Genomic DNA, 18,039 nt, shown 5'->3' on the forward strand with positions numbered 1-18,039 from the left:
TGCAGCAAAATATGGGTTTATAAACCTATGCAGTTGCGTTCTTCAAGTGGTATTCGGTTATTCGAATTTGCCACAGCGTAGTTTGAAAAAATCCACAATTGCAAAGAAACAAATAACAAGAGTTTTTAAAATGCTAAAATTTCTCTAAATGTTAAATTTTGTGTAAACAACAAGTATATAATTTTATAATTTTCATATACTTAACTACTAAGAGACGAGCACAATTTTCTTCCTTTCTCACTTAGAAGGTTTTAGCTATTCTCGGGCCAAGAAAAGCTTAGAACAGTGGATTTATCCTATTGGCACATGAAAATGTGTATTTTTCATCAGACTAAGACTTTAACCTTACTCCCTCTCTCATCCTCGCTCGCCCAATCACTCTCCTTCGCTATTCGTTCGACTAGATCTCCGCTACCCGTTGTCAGAAAGTATGATACTCGGCAAATATATTCGTAGTCGATGTTCACCAACTAAGTTTGGCGTAAGTAGGCGAAAAGTGCATAAAAGACACAGCTCATGGACTAAATATTAATATTTCCTATTAATAGGTTAAAATACGATAGAAAAATCATCCTGATCGAGGAGCTGATACGTTTACAATGAGGGAAATTTTTTGTTTCTTTGAAATGATCGGCTTAAGAGTTTCGTTCTCAAAGGAAAGAAACTTTCTTTTACTTAGGTTTAATTATGCCGACTTTTTGCAACGTGAATAAACAGTTCACAACAAAGGAAAAAAAAAAACCCTGTCTTTAAAAGCTCCTTAATATCACATGAATATTTAAATGAACACACGTTACTGTCTTTCTCTAAGTTAAAATAATGGCTATTCCCATGAAAGGAATTAAGGAGTCTTCCAAATGTCTTTTCAAATGTTTTGTAAAGATATATAGCCATCTGTGTGCGAGCGTTTGTAAACAAGAAGAGTTTTTACGGGACACGTTTTCAGCCATCCTTTCCGACTGCTTTGTCAGCTGCAATACAAAGATTACGAAACTGTTTCGTATTCATGGCATGGCATGGTACGGTGCTATTCAACATGAGAGCACAGGAGCGTATCGATAAAAGGAAACATTTTTAACAATCTAATAGAAGAGAGAAAGAGAAAGAAAAACATTTTAAATCATTGTCAAAGTCAAGTGAGAATTGTTAGAATGTTTTCTTTTCAAACACGTTTCATAAGCAGTCGATAAGAAAACCGGCGTAATATTCGTTTTAGTTTGACGTCACTTTCTCTGTTGGTACGTACGCCACTCAATGAAACTCTTGCACAAGGATATCGTACAAATGAATGATTTTAAGTTTTTAATAAGTGTGCCTCTCCACACTTTATATAACGCTGAAAGGCTGTTCAATCTCTTTAACTATTTTTTTTACCATCAAATATTTAGTTTATTATAAAGGTCTTTGAAGTTATCTTCCTCTACAAGAGGGACTAGAAATTCAGTTCAACGGCAACCTTTGAAAAAAAATTGATCTCCTTCGCTAGCTCTTCTATCCCAAATCCTAAAACTTATTGCACTTGCTTTTTAGGGAACTAGTTTCTCTTACTCTACCTAATATTATGCGGCTGCAAGAAAACATTCCTTATATTCTAGTGGCATATATGAACGTTTAATGCATGAACACAGAAAAAAGCACTATATGCACTTTAGTTTCATCTCAATTTTAACAACCGAGTAAATTGTACGAAGTAAAACGAGGCATGCTTAAATTAATCCAGAGCGCATACATAGTTCCTGTCTGGAAATTACAAAGAGAACAAAATCAGCGGCAGATAGTTTAGAAACGAAATAAACCCTTCCTTGGAACATCATTTATTTGAAGTGTTGAAAATGTGAAATTTTCAACTGAAGTTTCCCTGTGTGTTGCGTTATTTTTCTTTTTTTAAATTATGAAAAAATAGACCATTGTCCAGCCTTTATTCTCATCTCTGCTTTTCCGCATAAATGACATCACTTGCACCCGCCATATTTATAAAGCTTCGATCGAACAGAATATGTGATGATTATTTCAGCCTGCTCGTCCAAAGAGACACAAGTTTCTTAAAGTATTTCTATTAGTATTTCTACTAGTATTTCTATTTTATAACCATCACAATTACCCTAAACAAGACTAGGAAACAAGTTAAAGAATTAAATTTCCAGTATAAGCGTAAAAATTTATATGGCGTATGTGTTATACTTTATGAAAAAAAATTAAATAAATTTTTTACTTTTTTGTGCAGGCAGTGCAGCGACCAATTTGACCCATTTTCAATACCAAACGGGACGGGACGTAAGAACTTCAAATGTTTCTGCCAAGGTGGATGTCGATAGCTTCATTTTTTCCGCCGTGAGAATGTTCACAGCATTACCACATTGCACAAGCAGACAAACAGAGATACGGACAATCTTGCATCGATTCAGAATTTGATAATGATCAAGAATATATAAATATATGTGTATTGTGGGGTCTTACGAATGCTTATTTGATATGGAAATTAAAAGACAGCAGTAGTACAACACAGCATGAGACGGCCTCTTTTTTCAAACATTGAAAAGTCTTAGTTTTTTGCTACCATAAGAAATATGACAAGAAAACTTGACGTTTATATTGTAAGGATGGTCCTGCGCCATCTGCACAAAAATGGAGAAAATCAGCCACTCCTATTCAATATTAGGGAATATTCAATTTAAAAATATAGAATATAGAATAATAGAATTAAGCTGTGATGGGTGTGAAAGGCGCGATCGTGACCGAATGCAGAAAGTTTCTGACTTGTTTAATAATGAAATTTTTTATTTTCTATAGACCGTAGATCGCAGATAAACGCTAGATCATGGTCGAAGTGAATTGAGTGCGTAAATAGACAAAGTTCCTGAAAAGTTTGATAAATAAATTGAACTAAACATTGCTACCAACGCAGATAAGCGCTTCAATTTACCAACACGACAATGATATATCTATACTTAAGATCACGCTTTCACATACATGTCATTTTGATAATAAATAAAATGTTTAATGTCTTCGTAACTTGTGTCTCTAATATGTATAACGTTTGTTAGTTATCTTTCGGATTTGAGTTATCCTCTTCTCACATGTAAAGACTGTATGACCTCGTACACAATTTTGAAATAAAAATTTATCTATCTATCTATGCTTAGTTGGCTAATGCTACTTGTGTTTGTTGTCTAGCCGCGATGACCTACTTTTCTGAAGTCTAAAGTTAAACGGTATTGATAAAATAGGAGCGAAATGGGCAGAAAATCAACGGGCGGTCAGTTTCTAAAGTAAAAGTAACAAAATATGCTCTCTTCATATAACTTCGAAAAATTCTCTTTATATAAAACCCTCAAGCGGTTAGAATTTCTTTGGCAGTAAGCTTGTGAACTCAGTGTGGTGAAGAAGTTACTTAGAATTAATTTTTACTTCATTTTCCAATAACAAAGCAGACATAAGAAAATGTGGCTTAAATGCATTATTAATATCATGATAACGTTCTTAATGTGCAATGTCGTGCAAATTCAAGGACTAGGTATTTGCCGTACTAACCTCACAATATAATATAAATCAAAAGAGAAAAACTTTTTTCTTGATTTCTTTTCAACTCAAGCAGCTTGTTTAATACCCTCTACACATCTTCGGCAAAAATTAAATACGAACTCTCTGAATGATCTTCCGCGCTTGACGGACAGCCGGATAGTAGGTGGTCAGCGAATCAATATAACCGAAGCTCCTTATCAGGTTTCATTGCAAACCGTTAAAAGAGGTCACATATGTGGAGGCTCATTAATTTCCTCACAATGGGTATTAACAGCAGCTCATTGCACTTTGTAATTATTTTTCGGTTAAACTAATGAAATTCATTTCAAATAACTTTTTAATATTTATAATATTTATAGTCAAAGACAAGCTTCCGATTTTAAAGTACGTCTCGGCAGCTCATATACATCGCACGACGGCCAACTTTTAAATGTAACCGAATTAATACAACATGAAAACTTCAATTACTCTAACGTCGACTACGATTATTCATTGTTAAAATTATCCGAAGAAGTAGAATTCGATGAAAGCAGAAGACCTGTTAAATTACCTGATTCGAAATATAATTTCACTGACGGTACCACGTGCTACGTGAGCGGTTGGGGTAATACGCAAAATTCAGCAGAGTCCTCTCAAGAGTTGCGTTCAGCTGAAGTTCCTTTGTTCAATCAAGAAATGTGCTCAGCGAAATATAAGCGTTTTGGCGGCATTACGCAACGTATGATTTGTGCCGGTTACGGTAAAGGCGGTAGAGACGCTTGCCAAGGAGATTCGGGCGGGCCTTTAGTTAGCGACGAAGGCGTATTGGTTGGCGTCGTATCTTGGGGATATGGATGCGCGAAACCTAACTATCCGGGAGTGTATTCGCGAGTGACAACAGCACGCGATTGGATACAAAAAATGGCTGCTGTTTAATAAACACTTTCAATATTTATCTATTCTGTTATCTGTGGTCTTATTAATATCGTTCAATAAAAGTATTTGATCATTGCGTTTTCTATTATAATTATTATTATTACTTGCGATTATGCTTAAACAAAAAGGGAAACTAACACCAGCTTTTCACGGGAAAGCCATTGTATGACGCTAAACAAATAATTTTTTCCAAATATTTTGGGTAAAAGAAAGGCTAAGGATATTAAGGAATGAAAAAAAGGGAGTATTTTTGAATATGACAAAGCCACACTTGCAAGATATGCATAACTTAGGATCTCCTGGGGAAAACAGTGTAATTGATGCAAATTTGAATTTAACAAATAAGAAAATTAGATTCCGTCGCAATTGAATTTTTTATACCCGGCTCGTCGACTAAAAAAAAAAAAAGAACTAAACTTTTATGCTCTATAATATTGGATGGGCTCGGCTGATTTTTTCTATTTTAAGAATAAAAATTGAAATTCCTATAGTACACGCGTTGTACTTTATGAGCAACAAGCAAAAAACACGGAATGCCGGACGTGTTAGGCGTGTCGTCTGGCAGGTTTCGATCATTTTCAAGTTCTTTTGCAAATTTATAAGCGATAGCTTCATCTTTGCGGGTAGGAGCATGTTTAAAACACACATTCTACAGGCAGACTATACAGACTATATATATATACCTTGGGGGGAGCTGAAGCCTCCTTCTGGGCAAACGCTTTGAAATGAAAATGACTATACCACTATGTATAAAAAAATCTACGCAACTATGTGCGGTAATATCATCAGTTATATAAATGAAGTTTGTCACTATAAGACGCAATTCGAAACACATTATTCAAAATTCGTATAAAAAGAACAAAAATTGTTATAAAATTATACTGTTTGTCGTTTTCAATAACTGCATTTCGAGAAAAGGACATTGAAATGCATTGTAGACACGTTTTTTATTACAAAAGTTTTTTTTTGTTATTTCCTCCATTACCCTGCAATTTCAGAAACATACGACTACCAATCCATGTGCCGACATTCTTCCACATTCTCGATTCTCGATGGTTTTTCCCAAACATGTCTTAGTTCTACTACATCTGCCAGGAAGAGAAGAATACGTTTTGCACTCTGTATACTGTGAAATGACAGAGAAAATGGCAAAAGAATTGATAATTTTATAGCCAAATTCATAATAAACGTCAAAATAATTATCAGCCAATTTCTAATTTCTAAGCAGAGGCACTGACTCCTTTCGAATCGCTCTCAGCTTCATATCCATTCAATGGTCTGCTTGATGAAATGCTTTTAAATAAAAATCAACACTTTCAGAAAGCAATGTAATGTGTTACTGTAACTTCCTAGCAGGCATTTTCTGAACGCTGGTTTTTAAGTCCTTACCCTACAAGGCTCAAAACGTCTATTAAGCAAATAAAGTAAAATTACGTGTTTTTTTTTAAGGTAGTTTTTACAAACTTTAGTCATTTCGCCTCAAGCATTTATAAATTCGACTATTTTGGTCTTAACCTGAATATTTTCATTCCAACTGAGCAGGTGCACCATGTACTTTATTGTAAAATTTTCATCCATTTAAGTCTTCGTGGATTTATTTTTGAATATCCGTATTGTAAATATTTTTATTTATATATCATTTATTCAATCTTTGTTTTATATTATCAAAATATAATCATAAATAAGAGAATTAACAGCGATTTGAAAAAAAGCAGAAACAAAATAAAGGAGCGAAAAATACCAAAACTATGGAATCGTTTTTATCGTTTCCATTTCAGACTTGTCTTGTATTCGAAGTACCACTATTCTACCACATAAACAAACTGGCATCCAATTGGCGTAGCTGGCTTACCGTTCTCTTCCACTAAAGACACGCATTTCTGGTTAATATCCAACAAAAGAGTGCCATCGTTTAACAATGCTTTGCCTTTTTTGTAATCGCGAAATTCGGGTATTTGGCGAGGACCCATAACAGGGTCTACATAACGCCAGATTTTTAAAGTGTCCAGATCAGCTACAAATGATACATTTTAGAAAAAAAAAAGTTATAGGTTTCGACAAGGTTCACCCACCTTTAAAACCTATAAGTTTTGCTAACTTCTCTTTTAAACTTTTCACTGTTTCTCCTTCCACTACCATGGTGTTCACTTGAAAAAGACCTGAACGTTCTATAGGATTAACGAAAGCCACTGGAACATGTGGTGCAATAGAGAAGCTAATAAATGGTGCTCCAGGTCGTACTTCCTCACGTGTTTTTTCAGGTGCGTCTAAGTCGTCAGTGTATTTAATTTCTACAGCATCCAAATCTAGAGTACTTTTCAAATATTCCAAGTTATCCACTAACACTTGTCTTTCGTCGAAATCCAAATTTACGGCCAATGCTGACAATCCTTTGCCGTTTTCCACTTTCTCACGTACCGTTTGAACGAATGGCATCACACGTTTCATAAATTTCGTTAATTCTGCCTTCTTTTGCAGAGTAGCTGCTAAAACTTTATTATCGGGTAAAGCCTGATGAGTTGAGTAAAGTTCACGCATGGTGTCAAGAACACAGCATTGCCAGGGTGGATAGGATTTTGCTACCCACACCACTGCTCTATTGGGTTTCAAAGACAACGGATCGACCGGTTTTTCTTTGCCGCCTTTTCCTTTCACTTGCAAAATATTTTTCAAGTTTAAACGGAATACGTGAGCAGCCTCCATAAGATATTCAGAGCGCAGGATATCCAATTCATTCACTTCGCCTACATCTGGCCATGAAGCATGCCAAATAGATTCTTGATTGCCTAATAACGACCACACATGTTCGGCTACGTGCGGACAAATTGGAGACATTAGCAGAGCTTGGCGGCGTATGAATTCAAAGATGATTTCTTCATGCATACCCTGCATTCCACAAAGTTCCCGGTATTTGTCACGAGCTAATTGTAATTCATAGAAGCCCGTACGCAACGCTTCTTTGAACAACATTTTTTTATAATTGTCATCAGTCTGTTGCGTTTTTAAATTCATTTCGCTTATGAAAACGTTATCATTAAAATTACGGTGCGTTCCCCTACGCATAGCAGGACGTACAGCCAACATTTCCTTAACCCATTCGATAAAATTGTAAAGACGTAAAATGCCAGCATCGGCTGTACTTTCTACAAAGTTGGCGTCTTCAATACTATCGCCGGCATCAGCTAGGCACAAACGCGTGCCATCGGCTGAGAATTTATTCACTGCTTCGTATAATGTCAAAAAATTACCATCGGATTTCGACATTTTAGCCGAGTTCAAAAGTAAGTGACCATTTACTCTCACTCCCTTAGGCCACTTTGTGTCATCATTGGGCCACATAGCAGCATGATTGTAGAGCATAAACGTTAAATGGTTCTGTATTAGATCCTTACCAGAAACACGCAAATCCATAGGATACCAATATTCGAATTCATGGCGTAATTTATCCAAATTTTTTTGCTCAATTTTACAGTTGTCCGGATAGGGAGTGTCCTTAAAAAATAAATAATCCCATACCTCTGGACACATATCGGCTGCTTTAATACCTAGCGGGCTAGGTTTTTCACCTCTAAACGATCCACCCTGAAGCATATGAACCACTGTGTAGAAAGCCATGTATATGGTAGAATCAGACAAAGATTCAATCAGCCATTGTTCGTCCCAAGGCAATTTAGTGCCTAAGCCGTAAGTACGAGAACAAGCATATTCATGTAGCCATCCCAGGCAGTGCTCGAAATTGTTCCGAACTTCTGCATGATAAGTGTCCATTTCCTTTAGTATGCGCTTAGCTTGAGCTTGCCATTCATTTTCACCGTAGTTCAAATACCATTGATTACATAAGGCAACCACGCACTGATCACCTGATCGCGAAATAATAGGTTTTTCTGGTTCGTAATACAGTTCGGCTTCTTTATTATCGATTAATTTCTTTTGCACTTGTTTTTTGACATCTTGAACCTTCTGTCCTTTATATTCTCCCACCAATAGAACACCATCATAAAATCCTTTTAGGTAGCACAGCTGCTTGGCCTCAGCTAACTTCTCTTTATCATTTTGCGACTGTATTTTAAATAGATCATAAGCATGCTTAGCGCATATCGAACCTAATGAAGGCACCTCGATAATAGGTATAGGGTTACAAGGCAAAACCATTTTGTCCTCTATATTGTATTTCTTGCGGAAAGCATCCTTCCTTTGCAAATCAACAAGAGCAGCATAATCATCGGGGGAATCGGAAGGTACTGAAGTAACCACTCCAGTACCTTTGTCTTCTTTAATAGATAACATGGGTAAAGTGTAGATAGGAGAAGGATGTAATGTTAAAGGCGACGATAACGAAATGCCCATAAGTTCTAAACCAGTTAATATCAAAAGCTCTGTGACTTTGCCTTCTTCGTCAGTAAAGCCTTGATAAGACATATTGCGCGCTGCACGACGCGTACTTATCCATACCTCGTTATCACGATTTGTCTGCCAGGCAACGTAAGTGATGTCGGGATGTAGCCAACAATTAGTTTGCCCATACATTGTTTCAGGACGCATCGTAGCTGCCACTAGATATATTGGTTGTTGCAAAGACCTGTAAGAGAAGTTATTGCTCATTTTATACTCTTTTTCTATTAATCTTAGCAATTTTACTTTAGTTTGCCATTTTTGTCCAGAACCTTCATTTTAATTAGAGTATAATCCTGGGATCCGACGCCTTCCCCAGTAGAACGATCATGATCCATGCAGGGTTGACCATCTTTTGGGGAGAAAATAGTGTAACGCTTACCATACATGATCTTACCACGATTTTTTAAATGCATAAATTGCCAGCGCACAAACGAATCGAAGTATGGATTAGCATCTGTTGTTAGGAAAGTTCTGCGCCAATCCACCTATAAGTAAATCAAATGAACATCTAAGGGTCGTTTGTATTTCCAGCACTTACATGAACGCCGATTTTTTTTAGATCTTGAACCGCCAGCGGTGGAAAATAATCCAACCAATAATCAGTCTCGGCAAATTTCTTTATCTCTTCGTCTTTTAGTCCTAAACTTTGCATAATTTGCCACTGATACTTGGCCGCGCCTGCTTTTGCAACTGCTTTGCTTTTCTTCCCTTTTGATTTATCCTTTGGAGCTTCAACTTGTATTGATTTCATCTCATCAGAAGATGATGAGTCTATTGAAGCATCGGGAAACTTAGGCGGATAACCGAAATCTTGCAACTCCCGTCTTAATTTGTCGGCGCAGGCCTTAATAGGCATTCCGGTACAATGGAAACCAAAAGGCCATAATACATGTTTGCCTTTCAAACGATTAAATCGCACCGCAAATTCGGCTTTAGATAATGAAAATGTATGACCTAAATGCAAGCGGCCATTCATATACGGAAACGGAAATGTAACAAAGAATTTTTCATCTTGCGAATTTTTTGGAGTCATCGGGGCATCTGATTCATGCAGACGTTCCTTTTCCCAACGTTGCTGCACTTCCTGTTCTATTTCTTGCAAATACTCCACTTTAAAAGTGCCTCTACGCTCTATTTTCGCCGTCTGTAACAATAAAATGCAAAATTACATCAGAAAGTTTAAACCAACATCATCAAGCTAAGTTCTAATTTTAGTAATAATTTTATACCATCTTCAATTTAATTAAGATCCACTTTATTCAACTAACACTTATTCTGCACTTATTTCTGCTAAATCGAACTAATTTCACTTGATAACTGAAAGTTAAAATTGGCAAAAGTGCAACGTGTTCTGTGTTTTGATCGTTTTTTACAACTGCAAAAAGGCAAAACAATTAACAATTTATCGTTAGTTGAAGCATTTCAGTTTAGAAGATAAACGTTTAATTATAATTAAAAATACACTTTGTAGGAAATTTTTCTTATAAAAAAAAATAAAGCGTTACAGTGACTCTTAATAGAGATGGTTTAATAAAGCAGGTACTTTAGGATCCTTTAATATATATAATATTTATAATATATTATAAAAGTGATTTAAATTGCTATTCTTTTTTAGCGACTTTCTGTTGCAGATTATGTTGACAGCACTATTTCACATGTGCGGCTACAAAAATTAACATAACTTGGCAACATTTTTCTTGTAAACAAAACAACAATTGATGACATTTCGCAATGTACACAAACATACTTCAATTAATTTCCAAAAAATATATAAAATAAAAGCCTAATCGACTGTTTGTAAACAAACTCAAGAAAATAACGGCCTCATCATGTCGTATATGCTTCCACATTTACATAATGGATGGCAAGTGGATCAAGCTATTCTCTCTGAAGAGGATCGTGTCGTCGTAAGTAAAATTGATATTGCAATCTAATGTGTGAAAGAGAATCTTTTTGCATTTTAGGTAATACGCTTTGGTCACGATTGGGATCCTGCATGTATGAAAATGGATGAAGTCTTATATAGTATAGCGGAAAAGGTTAAAAATTTTGCTGTCATTTATTTAGTCGATATTACTGAAGTTCCTGATTTTAACAAAATGTATGAATTATATGATCCCTGCACAGTGATGTTTTTCTTTCGCAATAAACATATTATGATTGACTTGGGCACTGGTAATAATAATAAAATTAATTGGCCTTTGGAGGATAAGCAAGAAATGATTGATATCATTGAGACTGTATATCGTGGTGCTCGGAAAGGTCGCGGTTTAGTAGTTTCACCTAAGGATTATTCAACAAAATACCGATATTAAATTAGATGTAATAAAAACATAATTTATTTAAAAAATGTCCACAAACTTATTTTGACTGCGAATCTTTATATTTATTGTGCAATTTTCACCAAGTTCGCTATTCAGTAAATCAACTTTTTTTAAAAAGTAAAAAGATTATAGTTTTATCTATTAATTTTGCAAATATTTATGTAAATTATAAATAGCAGAACCTATAGGAACAAGGAACAAGAGTTGTTGTACGTTCCACAAAAATATGTTCATTTTAATTAGTCCTTTTGCTCGCATATATCGTCTATTTCACTAAATGTATTAACACTGCAGGTATTACGTATGCTTACATTTTCTGAGAATATCGATTCAACATTTTCTCTCGTCTTTTCAGTTTGATTTTGCAATTTCCGTAAATTGGCTCTTGCTCTTATCGTCTAAAATTTTCATTTAACTGCATATTTTCCAAAACACTAAGATGCTCTTGTAAAAGCTGCGCGTTATTCAATTGTACAACGTTCGATGACTAACTTTAGCTTTTTCAGATATCCAATTTTTAAAGCGCGCTCACAACTGTCATAGGGCTCCTGGTATCCAAAACATTGAATTATCCAGCGATAATTCCATGAATTCATTGAATTATCGAGGGATAATTCCATGTTATATACACCAATTGCTGTGAAAATTGCATCCGTGCGAAGACAACATACCTCTTAACACTTTATTCGGTTTTTCTTTCTCTGACATGCAGTTGGGTCAGTTGAAAATTCAGCCATTCGGAATCCATTTTTGTTTTTTTTTTTTGCTATATAAAAGAGGAATGGATTACCCCTATAAGTGATAAGACAACACAAGATCTTTTTAAGAGCTGCAGGTTCATAATCGCTATAAAGATGATAACAGAGAAAAAAGATGATCCGAATGATTTGTTGACTATAATGATACAATGATGTTAACCTTTGTCGATTGGTTGACATCCAAGCTGTAACAATCCATTTAGTACTATCCATTCTGGAGTTTAGCGCAAAAGATTGATATCAACCAACACTGGACAGGAATTATTGATCTATGGAATTATAAAAATGAACCCATTTAAATTTAATTTAAACAATATGTCACAGTTGCCAAAATTGGGAAAGAACCGTAATTTATAGTCTGTGTTGCCAAGATTTTTAATTTTTATATGTTGTATGTACTCATGGATTGAATTGTCACTGTGTACTAATTTTAATTAATTTTTGTAATAAAAATGTACAGCTTTTATTTTATAGATATGCAATACAGACTTCAATATTACTTTTTTTGCATGGTTTTTTGAAAAAATGTATAGAGCTCTTTAGTCTTACACGATTGTTGACCTTGTGGAACATTTCACCAAGTTTACCACATTTCGCATGTATCCTTTTTATTTATTTATTTTGGTTTTTGCACGTATTTCTAATGCACACATACACCGTGTAAAAAAAATTACATTTCGGTAATTACGTATATGTGATCTTCGTGACCACAGCATTCTTGACATTTTACGTTCTCACAGTTTAATAGCTTACTTCGCAATTTTTTTTCCGCGGCGGTGGAGGTGGAGGTGGAGTGCATAGGAGATAGTAGTCGTCATTACTATTTCAAACTAAATTTTAAAATGTGTCTTAATCTAAAATGCGTAATCCTTTAGTGACTAATATAATGCTTTACAAAATATAATAATCCCAAAACACATTCTCAACATCAATTTTTAATAAAACAATGGATTTCAATAATCATCATTTTAAAAGGTCATGACGGGTGCAGCTTTTGACCAAAAATGTAGCACAAATAGTACTTTTCCAAAAATATCGAATCTGTAGGAGTTAAGATTGAGGAGGCGAGAGAAAATGTTGATCTTCCGTATTACGTAGATACCACAATTGGAACTCTTTTTTAAGTACGACCTGTAGTTAATAATCGAGTGCATGCCCGAGGAAGTTATAGAAATCAAAAATGTATTCCTTTTCAAAACTCCTTTTCTCTGCATGCTCCGGATGCTCAGCGCTAAGGACGCCCTAGCCACTCAAATAAAGTCCGTTTATCTTTTGAATCAAGTTCGTTCATATTTTATATATGTAGCATTGGCTTGTTTATTGTGTAAACGCTGACTGTGCAACAACAAAAAACGTAGCATAACATTTCGGGACATTGTGTTTTTGTGGAACTTTGTGTGGTTTTACTATTGGGTTGTTTGTATGCTTTTCTATCTGTTACTCTTTTTCACACGATCATTTACGTTATGATCCGAAGATTGGAACTAAAAAAAAATTCGTAATCAAAAGCAGAATATTTTTCATTGATAAACATCGGCAGCCAGTTAAAAAGAGAACCCACCGATAACGAGCAAATTGCGTAGATAATGAAAGTTAACAATATTTTGCCCTTTGGTAATATAACTATATTATTTATATAAATTTTTTCATTTTAACATCGCTTTTAAATTTAATACCGATTTTTAATTTGTCATCAGATAATAGTTTGCTGCAAATCACGATTTCTCTCCGACAAGTCGAGGATATTTCAAAAGAAATCGTAACAAAAGCTGAGGTAACAGGGAACAATGAAATTATTTGGGCTCTAAAAGCCCTAACTTTAATTGATTTGACTACATTGTCTGGTGACGACACTCGGGCTAATGTACAGCGCTTATGTCTTCGCGCAGCTCATCCTTTCCCGTCGTCATTGTTGGAAACTATGGTCGATGCAACACTTCATAAACAGTTGCATGTCGCAGCTGTTTGCGTTTATCCGGCTCGTGTGAAAGATGCTTATGAAACATTTGAGCAATTAAAATGTGTTGATGACATTTCCATAGCAGCCGTGGCTACTGGCTTCCCCTCCGGTCAGTATAGCTTAAAAACTCGTTTAGAAGAAATTACTTACGCCATTGCCTGCGGGGCTAGAGAAATAGATATTGTTATCAATCGTCAATTAGCTCTAACGAAACAGTGGGAAGCTCTTTACGAGGAAGTATGCCAAATGAGAGTGACTTGCGGAGAGAAGGCTCATATGAAAACTATTTTGGCTGTTGGTGAACTCGGTTCCATGGAAAATGTAAGTTCTATCTGCGAGTTCAAGTGCAAAGACTATTAGATTGCAAGTAATTTTAGGTATATAAAGCTGCCATGGTTTGCATGATGGCTGGCGCTGATTTTATAAAAACTTCTACAGGCAAGGAGACCGTCAATGCTACCCTACCGGTAGGCTTAGTAATGATTTGGGCTATAAGAGAATTTAAGCGGAAAACCAATCAAATAGTAGGACTAAAACCAGCTGGAGGGGTTCGTACGGTTCGCGAAGCCATTTCGTGGATGATTTTGGTCAAAGAAACCTTGGGCGTAGAATCGTTGCAACCGTCATTATTTCGCTTCGGCGCATCAGGACTTTTGGATGACATTGATAAAGTTGTGCGTAAAAGCTCACTCTGCAAATCATAATAACTTTTACGGCATTCGGTCCAATTAACATCGCTCACGTCTAGTGAAAGTGATGAAAATACACATATTTTTTTTTTTTATATACAATCAAGTTTTTAATAAATTAACAATCATTCCAAAGTCTACTAGTAAGTTAAATTTGACATAAGAAGAAGAGAAAAAACCCTAGATCGCTTTAAATTCGTCTAGCAGTTATTGTTTTATCGTCTCTTTTAACTGAAGATGACTGGAATGTTGATGTCGCTAACAACTCCAATTCAAACTCATGACCTTGATTTAGTTGATCCGGTTTGGCCTTTTCCATTTTATAACACTAGAAAACAAGAGAGGGGAACAGGCAAGCTCAGATCGGTGCACAAGAATTGGATCCGGGATAATAGAAATTGCATACATCCGCGCAAATTTTCTATGCTCTCGTGAAGCAAATAAGGCTACTACTATGTTTTTTTCATCAAAACACAGCCGAGGTAACTTTTAGAAGTGACGTGTGAGGCTTCGATGAGGGGGGAAATGAGAAAATTCATTCACTTATAAAAGTAGCATACGAGGATTTCATGTCCATGTGGTTGATGTAAAATGATGTGGGTTGCTTAACTTTTAAATAAGATGAAATTCGTCTTATTAAAAGCCAATATTGATTGATTAAGACCAGGATCGGACCAATTAGGTTTAATGACATTATCTATTTACACGAGTGTTTTAAGGGAAGGATGATGGGCGATTTCATGCAAGACAAATGGAAAGTAACTACTAATTGAAATGCAAAGCAAGTTTGACAAGATTAGGTGCAGGGTCCCGTTATCCACACACACACACCACACACATTTGAGTAGTTATTACGCTGAAAGAGTTGAGGTTACAAATGTCCTTGAGAAATCTGGGAAAGCTGAGGCAAGCTTTTTGACAAGAGTGTCATATAGCCAAAAAGCTTTATTTAGAACTGTAGTAAGGTGCTGGGGATGCTTTGAGTTTAAATTCTGATACCCTCTCAGCGTTGCGAGTAGAAATCCGGGTTTGAGGATGAAATTTGATGTTATTTACATCACGAACTAGGAAAATAACGCGAGAAAGCAAGTGGCAATATTATAATGTCTGATTATAATTAAATTAAAAGCAAGCTTAATTAAAATACACCAACTGAAGTCATTGTTTTCGATTTTCTGTACTGCCGAATAAAATGAGACAAACGTTTACTAAGCATTGGTTTGTTTATTCAAGTTTCTTTATAGTACGATTGTCGCACTCCGCAATGTCTCGCACAATACCATCTAACTTCTTAGAAAATGCTTCAAACGAGAACTTTTGTTGTACTCGCTTACGACCCTTGGCCCCCATACGCTCGCATAGGGCCTTATTTGCAAATACAGTTTTCATTGCTTCAGCAAAAGACGCTTTGTTAGCCTCACACAAAAAGCCTGTCTCGTTATGAACTATTGTCTCCGTCGGTCCCCCTGAATTAATAGCTATGATTGGTTTCGACATATACATTCCTTCCAGAGGCACAATGCCGAAGTGTTCATCAATTGGGGTATATAATAAGCATTGCGCGCGGCGTAGAAGCTGAAATTTCTCATCATCACTTGATGAACGCAGCAAAATCACATGTTCCTTGTCCGTTTCCTTTATCAAATCTTTCAGTTCGTTAAAATGTTCCACATTTTCATTGACTCTTGCGTCATAACCACCAGTTATAATTAAACGAGGCTTGTTATCCGATAAACTACAAGATAATTCATGAAAAGATTCAATGGCCAGCTGATGGTTCTTTTTTCTCTCGAAACGGTTGATATCTAAGTACACATAGCAGTCCCCCAAGTTGCGAAAATAGGTTGGAGGTTCCAAATTATGTTTTTTTTCCATCTCATCAAAATACTTTGTATTTAATGACGGATACAACACGTCGGGACAATGATTTATTCGCCGAAAAGTCTCCTGGAATACTTTAAGAGTAAATTTCGAATTCACAAGAATTTTGTCGGCCATGTTTATAGTGAATTCCTCTAGAATATTAATTGGCCAACGATATAGGCTTTTTAAGTAACCCTCTTTTTTGCTTAACAACTGATCTGGAAAATGACAATAAAAAATGATTTTTGGTCGAGGTCGAGCAAACCGCAACACTGGAATGGCAACTGAAACTTGATCGCAAAATATCACATCAACACGTTCCTTTGGAATAATGCAGAATGTTGCATATACGGCGGCATATATCATCCGAAAATAAGCGCAGAGAGCATAGAAACGTCCGAACAATTTCCGTGGCAGCCAATCACCCACCACTTGCACTCTCAAATTACCATCTGCCGTTTCCTCAAAACAATGGTTTTTGTCATGATGATTAGTAAGAAAACCGACTTGATGACCACATTCTTTCAGAGCTATGGCTGAGTCGACCACCAAACGCTCCGCACCTCCTATACCCAAATCAGGATGAAGAAATAGCACGCGAACCATCGTTAAAAGATAACACAAAGAGGATTATTATTTTGCTGCTGCATTAAAGTCATATATATGCTTGACCCCATAAAACACCAGCACTGAAAGATTAACGTGTTTGCACGCACATATATTTTTTGTTTGTTGACTATAATATTCCAGTTGCTTGAAGAGTTTATTCTGTTCACATTGAGCCTTTTTTACTCATCCAGCGAATTTTCGGTAGTTAATTTGCTGAATAACGGAAGAAGAAGAAGACGTTTATTTAATGTTTTTTATTTTGATTTGGCAGTCTTACTGCGCTCGTGAAATTAAACAAAGTGATTAACGTATTTCGTCAGTAAAATATTCCATATGATGAGTCTTACCGCCGTATTCTGGGATTGTCATCTGTCATAAAGTTGCTGATTATATGTCCTTGCGAAGGTTTAGGTCATTTTGTCCCAAATTTGATAATCCGAAGCAAAAGTGAATATAAAACATATGATTAATGATGTCTCATTGATTATGCGCAAAATAAAGCTGCAAAGCAGGGTAACTATCGAATCAAATTGTGTGAAAATGTACTACATGAATCTACGACGACCGAAGCCAAAGTACAAAGTTACATTTATCAGAGAAGTGGTAGGAGAAGCTAATCAGTCCATAAAGAGTCTTAATATATGTTGCGTCAAGATTAATCCTGGAATATCACTTATTATAAGGAATTGACATGAACTGGACGTGAATTTAAGTTACTATAAGGTCGTACTATATATCTTTGGAAATTTTTATCGTTTTGTCTTCTGTTGTGCATGTGTAATGAAACCTTTATTTTTTGCAGAGGTGTTACGTTATGCTATAGCCATGCTCTTTCACCCGCTTTGGCATATTATCACTGCCAATTTTCGTGTAAGAACTCGCAATGTTCTCAACGAATTTGAGACCGATAGTTTAATTTCTGTGACCAAAAGAAGTTTTAGGAAAAGACGATTTCGAATTTACACATAGTACTGAACAGAAATAAATAGTCTTTAAATGATCTC

The 18,039-nt window shown here is 35.7% G+C and overlaps 5 protein-coding genes across 7 annotated transcripts; 3 read left to right on the plus strand and 2 right to left on the minus strand.

The window, feature by feature from the left end:
• Nucleotides 1-3,157: 3,157 nt before the first annotated feature.
• On the plus strand, nucleotides 3,158-4,498 carry LOC119633976 (trypsin-1). Of its 2 annotated transcripts, none has more exons than XM_038027853.1 (3): nucleotides 3,158-3,514; nucleotides 3,593-3,812; nucleotides 3,882-4,498. In XM_038027853.1, exons 1-3 carry the CDS (start codon nucleotides 3,442-3,444, stop codon nucleotides 4,435-4,437), a joined length of 849 nt encoding a protein of 282 aa, XP_037883781.1. In that variant the 5' UTR covers nucleotides 3,158-3,441; the 3' UTR covers nucleotides 4,438-4,498. The 2 variants fall into 2 exon arrangements, with proteins under 2 accessions (XP_037883781.1, XP_037883782.1); XM_038027854.1 differs by having other exon boundaries at nucleotides 3,277-3,514; nucleotides 3,596-3,812; nucleotides 3,882-4,495.
• A 1,639-nt stretch (nucleotides 4,499-6,137) lies between these two features.
• On the minus strand, nucleotides 6,138-10,317 carry LOC119633639 (leucine--tRNA ligase, cytoplasmic). The gene is made up of 5 exons (XM_038027282.1): nucleotides 10,062-10,317; nucleotides 9,371-9,976; nucleotides 9,076-9,317; nucleotides 6,510-9,016; nucleotides 6,138-6,451 (listed from the first exon to the last, which is right to left on the minus strand). Exons 1-5 carry the CDS (start codon nucleotides 10,062-10,064, stop codon nucleotides 6,240-6,242), a joined length of 3,570 nt encoding a protein of 1,189 aa, XP_037883210.1. The 5' UTR covers nucleotides 10,065-10,317; the 3' UTR covers nucleotides 6,138-6,239.
• A 240-nt stretch (nucleotides 10,318-10,557) lies between these two features.
• On the plus strand, nucleotides 10,558-11,147 carry LOC119633640 (thioredoxin-like protein 4A). Its single transcript, XM_038027283.1, has 2 exons — nucleotides 10,558-10,739; nucleotides 10,797-11,147. Exons 1-2 carry the CDS (start codon nucleotides 10,662-10,664, stop codon nucleotides 11,145-11,147), a joined length of 429 nt encoding a protein of 142 aa, XP_037883211.1. The 5' UTR covers nucleotides 10,558-10,661.
• A 1,686-nt stretch (nucleotides 11,148-12,833) lies between these two features.
• On the plus strand, nucleotides 12,834-14,703 carry LOC119633507 (deoxyribose-phosphate aldolase). The gene is made up of 3 exons (XM_038027097.1): nucleotides 12,834-13,528; nucleotides 13,612-14,195; nucleotides 14,252-14,703. Exons 1-3 carry the CDS (start codon nucleotides 13,501-13,503, stop codon nucleotides 14,576-14,578), a joined length of 939 nt encoding a protein of 312 aa, XP_037883025.1. The 5' UTR covers nucleotides 12,834-13,500; the 3' UTR covers nucleotides 14,579-14,703.
• A 508-nt stretch (nucleotides 14,704-15,211) lies between these two features.
• LOC119633260 (alpha-1,3/1,6-mannosyltransferase ALG2) lies at nucleotides 15,212-17,459 on the minus strand. 2 transcript variants are annotated; one of them, XM_038026713.1, is made up of 2 exons: nucleotides 17,313-17,459; nucleotides 15,212-17,248 (listed from the first exon to the last, which is right to left on the minus strand). In XM_038026713.1, exon 2 carries the CDS (start codon nucleotides 17,030-17,032, stop codon nucleotides 15,788-15,790), a length of 1,245 nt encoding a protein of 414 aa, XP_037882641.1. In that variant the 5' UTR covers nucleotides 17,033-17,248; nucleotides 17,313-17,459; the 3' UTR covers nucleotides 15,212-15,787. The 2 variants fall into 2 exon arrangements, with proteins under 2 accessions (XP_037882641.1, XP_037882642.1); XM_038026714.1 differs by having other exon boundaries at nucleotides 17,383-17,439.
• Between the last annotated feature and the right edge of the window lie 580 nt (nucleotides 17,460-18,039).

Source organism: Glossina fuscipes, unplaced genomic scaffold (genome assembly GCF_014805625.2).
Source record: "Glossina fuscipes isolate IAEA_lab_2018 unplaced genomic scaffold, Yale_Gfus_2 2, whole genome shotgun sequence".
NCBI lineage: Eukaryota > Metazoa > Arthropoda > Insecta > Diptera > Glossinidae > Glossina > Glossina fuscipes.

Coding starts and splice junctions, on each gene's coding strand:
- LOC119633976 (XM_038027853.1), top strand. CDS start 3,442: ATGTGGCTTAAATGCATTATTAATATCATGATAACGTTCTTAATGTGC. Junction 3,515..3,592: donor CGTGCAAATTCAAGGACTAG/GTATTTGCCGTA, acceptor TTTCAACTCAAG/CAGCTTGTTTAATACCCTCT. Junction 3,813..3,881: donor ACAGCAGCTCATTGCACTTT/GTAATTATTTTT, acceptor TAATATTTATAG/TCAAAGACAAGCTTCCGATT.
- LOC119633639 (XM_038027282.1), bottom strand. Junction 9,318..9,370: donor TAAAAAAAATCGGCGTTCAT/GTAAGTGCTGGA, acceptor ATTTACTTATAG/GTGGATTGGCGCAGAACTTT. Junction 6,452..6,509: donor AAAACTTATAGGTTTTAAAG/GTGGGTGAACCT, acceptor TATCATTTGTAG/CTGATCTGGACACTTTAAAA.
- LOC119633640 (XM_038027283.1), top strand. CDS start 10,662: ATGTCGTATATGCTTCCACATTTACATAATGGATGGCAAGTGGATCAA. Junction 10,740..10,796: donor CTGAAGAGGATCGTGTCGTC/GTAAGTAAAATT, acceptor TTTGCATTTTAG/GTAATACGCTTTGGTCACGA.
- LOC119633507 (XM_038027097.1), top strand. CDS start 13,501: ATGAAAGTTAACAATATTTTGCCCTTTG. Junction 13,529..13,611: donor TAACAATATTTTGCCCTTTG/GTAATATAACTA, acceptor ATTTGTCATCAG/ATAATAGTTTGCTGCAAATC. Junction 14,196..14,251: donor AACTCGGTTCCATGGAAAAT/GTAAGTTCTATC, acceptor AAGTAATTTTAG/GTATATAAAGCTGCCATGGT.
- LOC119633260 (XM_038026713.1), bottom strand. CDS start 17,032: ATGGTTCGCGTGCTATTTCTTCATCCTGATTTGGGTATAGGAGGTGCG.